Raw genomic sequence first — 3,475 nt, 5'->3', positions numbered from 1 at the left:
TACCGGTCTATGGGAGGGAGCCAGGTCCTATGCCATGGAGCGCTTTAAAGGTGGTAACTAACACCTTAAAGCGCAATGTAAACTGCTATAAAAGTTCCTAAATGCTTACTCTGTACTTATGATAGACCAGTAACAAATGTTTCATGGACCAGCACTGGACCATACTTTGAGTAGTGTGGCAGTAGGGAATACCAGCTGTGGGCTAGACTATGAAACAATAAATCAGCACACCGCATCCATATTATTGCCAAAATATCTTCACTGATGCAAGCATGAAGTCATGAAAAGTCCATCAATAAGGAAAGAATGCACTTTGGAAAATAGTTTATCAAATGCTTCTTCCGTTATCAGAACACTGGAATTTATCTACAGGAGAGTGTAAATAGCTCAATAGCAAAATGTCAGGCTCTGGAGGGAAAAATAACACTTTTTGTAAAGTTTTGCTGTACTTCAGAGAAGAGAACGAACACAGAAAAGTGAAATGAATTAAACATGTGGAAAAGAATTAAACTAACCAACCAGCAGCTAATGACCTCAGGATAATATTTCTACTCGGAAATTTTTATTCCACTTATTTGAGAATTAATACTGAGTTAAGCACATACATGATTGTACCATCAAAGAAAGATAAATTTAAAACAAGTTTATCTGTGTTCAGTTCACAATTATAAGATTAGCCTAATGAATCACACTGCAGATGACTGGGATAGGAGAGAAGCTCCCGTGCTTCTAAATATATGCCTGAATATATATATATATTTTAATTACTTAAATGTACTTGGGTTCTGTCTGTCAAGAATGAAGCAAATATAATACAATGGGGGAGGGGGGAACCATTTACAATACAGTACAATACAAGCAATACTTATAAAAGGAGGGAATCGCTCCATACCCTAATTTTAAGTGAAAAAGTCTCAATTTGTTCATAAGCTATCACAATCAAATGACATCATGCATCCTTAATATATCATCTCTTATTCTATTATCTAATTTCGGTGCTAATAAACACATCCACCCTGAGTCACCATTCTGAGAATAATTGAAATGTACCCTATTGTTTATGTGTGTGTGTGACTGTGTATATAAAGTGAAATACAAATAAATATAAGGTTAAAGAATATTAGGAGAGAGTTCAAGAAACCTTATTGACTATTGGCTTTTCTTGCTGATGTATTTTCCAGAACTTTATGGCACATTCCATATTCCTTTCAAGTATTTTTTTCTATAATGCAACATTACCTTTTCTCCCCTGAAGAATAACAACTTTGGTGCCTTTTCAAGAGATAGGATTCAAATCTAATGACTTCCTGTATAAAGTAGCAACTTTAAGGCTGAGAGAAAAAGGCACTCAAGATCACTATGATCTAATTCTAATTTTTTTTTTGGGTCAAAATTGGCAATTTTAAGACAATAAGAGTTCAACTCCCAGAACTCTGATCTCATTCAGCCCAACCCAACCAGTTGTCTAACCAGAGTTAGATCATACACAGCTCGCCAGTTCTAAAAAACTGGCCTTAAATTTACCACCGCTCGTATTTATGAGATATTTCAATGAGGAGAGGCGCAACCCGTCCACTCCAGACCCCAGTGCAAAAATAGGGCGGATTCAAGGCACCACCCAACCCGGTTGTGTCTTTTCCCAGTTAACAAAAGTGTGTCCAGGCCCAGCAAGGGAGATTCCCAAACCACCTTTCCTGCTCTCCTTAAACATCTGTGCAAAGAATGGAAAGGCCGCTGGGAGACTCCCTATGGAAGACCCTGCAGGGAGATCAGATCCCCAGCTTTGGAGATCTTTGCTCCCCAAAGGGATACATAGAGTTAGCCCTTCCTTCCTTCCTTCCTTCCTTCCTTCCTTTTTTTCCTTCCTTTCCTCTCTCCCTTTTTTCCTTCCTCTCTCCCTCCATTCCTTTTTTCCTTCCTTCCTTTTTCCCTTTTCTTCCTTCCTTTCCTCTCCCTTTTTCCTCCCTCCCTCCTCCCTCCCTCCCTTCATTCCTTTTTTCTTCTTTCCTTCCTTTCCTCTCTCCCTTTTTTCCTTCCTCCCACCCTCTCCTTCCTTCCTTTTTTCCTTCCTCCCCTTTTTCCTTCCTTCCTTTCCTCTCTCCCTTTTTCCTCCCTCCATTCCTTTTTCCTTCCTTCCTTTTTCCTTCTTCCCTCCCTTTTCCCTCCTTCCTTTCCTCTCTTTTTCCTTCCTTCTTCCCTCTTTTCCTTCCTCCCTTCTTTCTTTCCTCTCTCCTTTTTTCCTCCCCTTTTCCTTCCTTCCTTCTTCCTTTCCTCTCCCTTTTTCCTCCCTCCATTCCTTTTTCCTTCCTTCCTTTTTCCTTCTTCCCTCCCTTTCCTCTCTTTTTCCTTCCTTCTTCCCTCCCTTTTCCTTCCTTCCTCCCTTCTTTCTTTCCTCTCTCCTTTTTTCCTCCCCTTTTCCTTCCTTCCTTCTTCCTTTCCTCTCTCCCTTTTTCCTCCCTCCATTCCTTTTTCCTTCCTTCCTTCCTTTTTCCTTCTTCCCTCCCTTTCCTCTCTTTTTCCTTCCTTCTTCCCTCCCTTTTCCTTCCTTCCTTCTTTCTTTCCTCTCTCCTTTTTTCCTCCCTTTTTCCTTCCTTCCTTCTTCCTTTCCTCTCTCCCCTTTTCCTTCCTTCCTTCCTTTCTTCCTTCTTTCCTTCCTTCCTTCCACGGTTCAGGTGTGGCCGGCCTCCCTCCCCGGAGCGCGCAACGCCCCAGCCATGTCGGCCCCGGCCACCCTTTCCGCGCCCCTCACCAGCCCGTCTCGTCCTCTTCGCAGCCGGCCAGCCGCTCCAGCTCGTCGGGCCTCAGCGGCTCCACCTCGTCCAGCAGGCCGCTCTTGTCGACGCTCCCCCGAGCCGCCTCCGCGCCCCGCTCGTCGCCCAAGGGAGGCCGCCGCGGCCCGGCCTTGGAGCTCAGGCCGCGGCTCTCCAGCCCCAGGGCCGAGGGCGAGGAGCAGGAGGAAGAGGAGGAGGAGGACGGCGAGAGGTGGCCGGCGGGCGGCGTAAGGAGCGGCGGCGGCGGAGGCGTGCAGGCGCCCGACCCTCCTCCTCCTCCTCCGCCGCTGAGCAGCCGCTTGGGGCTGCCGCCGGGCGCCCCGGCCGCGCTGCGGATGCGGAGCTGCTCGTTCTGCTTCTCCAGCTTCTTCACCAGCTCCTGCAGCTTCCGCACTTCGGCGTCGGCGTTCACGTTGGAGTTGATGTCCTCCATGGCGCCCAAAGCCTCCGCCGCCGCCGCCGCCGTTGCCGGTCTCTTTCGGGCGGCGTCTCCGGCTCCTCAGGCCCAGGCCGCCCGCTGGCTTCCCGAGGCGGACGGGCCCCCCCTACACGGCCGGGCGGGGAAGCGCAGCCTCGCCGCTCCCGCCTCCGCCTCGTCGGTTGGTGGCGGCCGCCGGGCCCGCCTCAGCTGCGGCCCCGCGCGCGGCGGAGGGAACCGACACGTAGATCCGGCCGCGGGCCTGGCTGCCCCCCGGGGAGGGAGG

The 3,475-nt window shown here is 48.8% G+C and overlaps 1 protein-coding gene across 1 annotated transcript in view; it reads right to left on the bottom strand.

Annotated features, from left to right (window-relative positions):
• Positions 1–3,204, bottom strand: part of SLAIN2 (SLAIN motif family member 2) — a 34,680-nt gene extending 31,476 nt beyond the window's left edge. The window contains exon 1 of the mRNA XM_029286547.1: positions 2,750–3,204. Within this exon, the coding sequence (XP_029142380.1) occupies positions 2,750–3,204 (455 nt within the window). The remainder of the gene's footprint in view (positions 1–2,749) is intronic.
• Between the last annotated feature and the right edge of the window lie 271 nt (positions 3,205–3,475).

Source organism: Protobothrops mucrosquamatus, unplaced genomic scaffold (assembly GCF_001527695.2).
Source record: "Protobothrops mucrosquamatus isolate PMUCROS unplaced genomic scaffold, P.Mucros_1.0 scaffold4023, whole genome shotgun sequence".
NCBI lineage: Eukaryota > Metazoa > Chordata > Lepidosauria > Squamata > Viperidae > Protobothrops > Protobothrops mucrosquamatus.
Note: the sequence above shows the minus strand (reverse complement) of the source record. Positions and strands in the feature narration are given on the sequence as shown.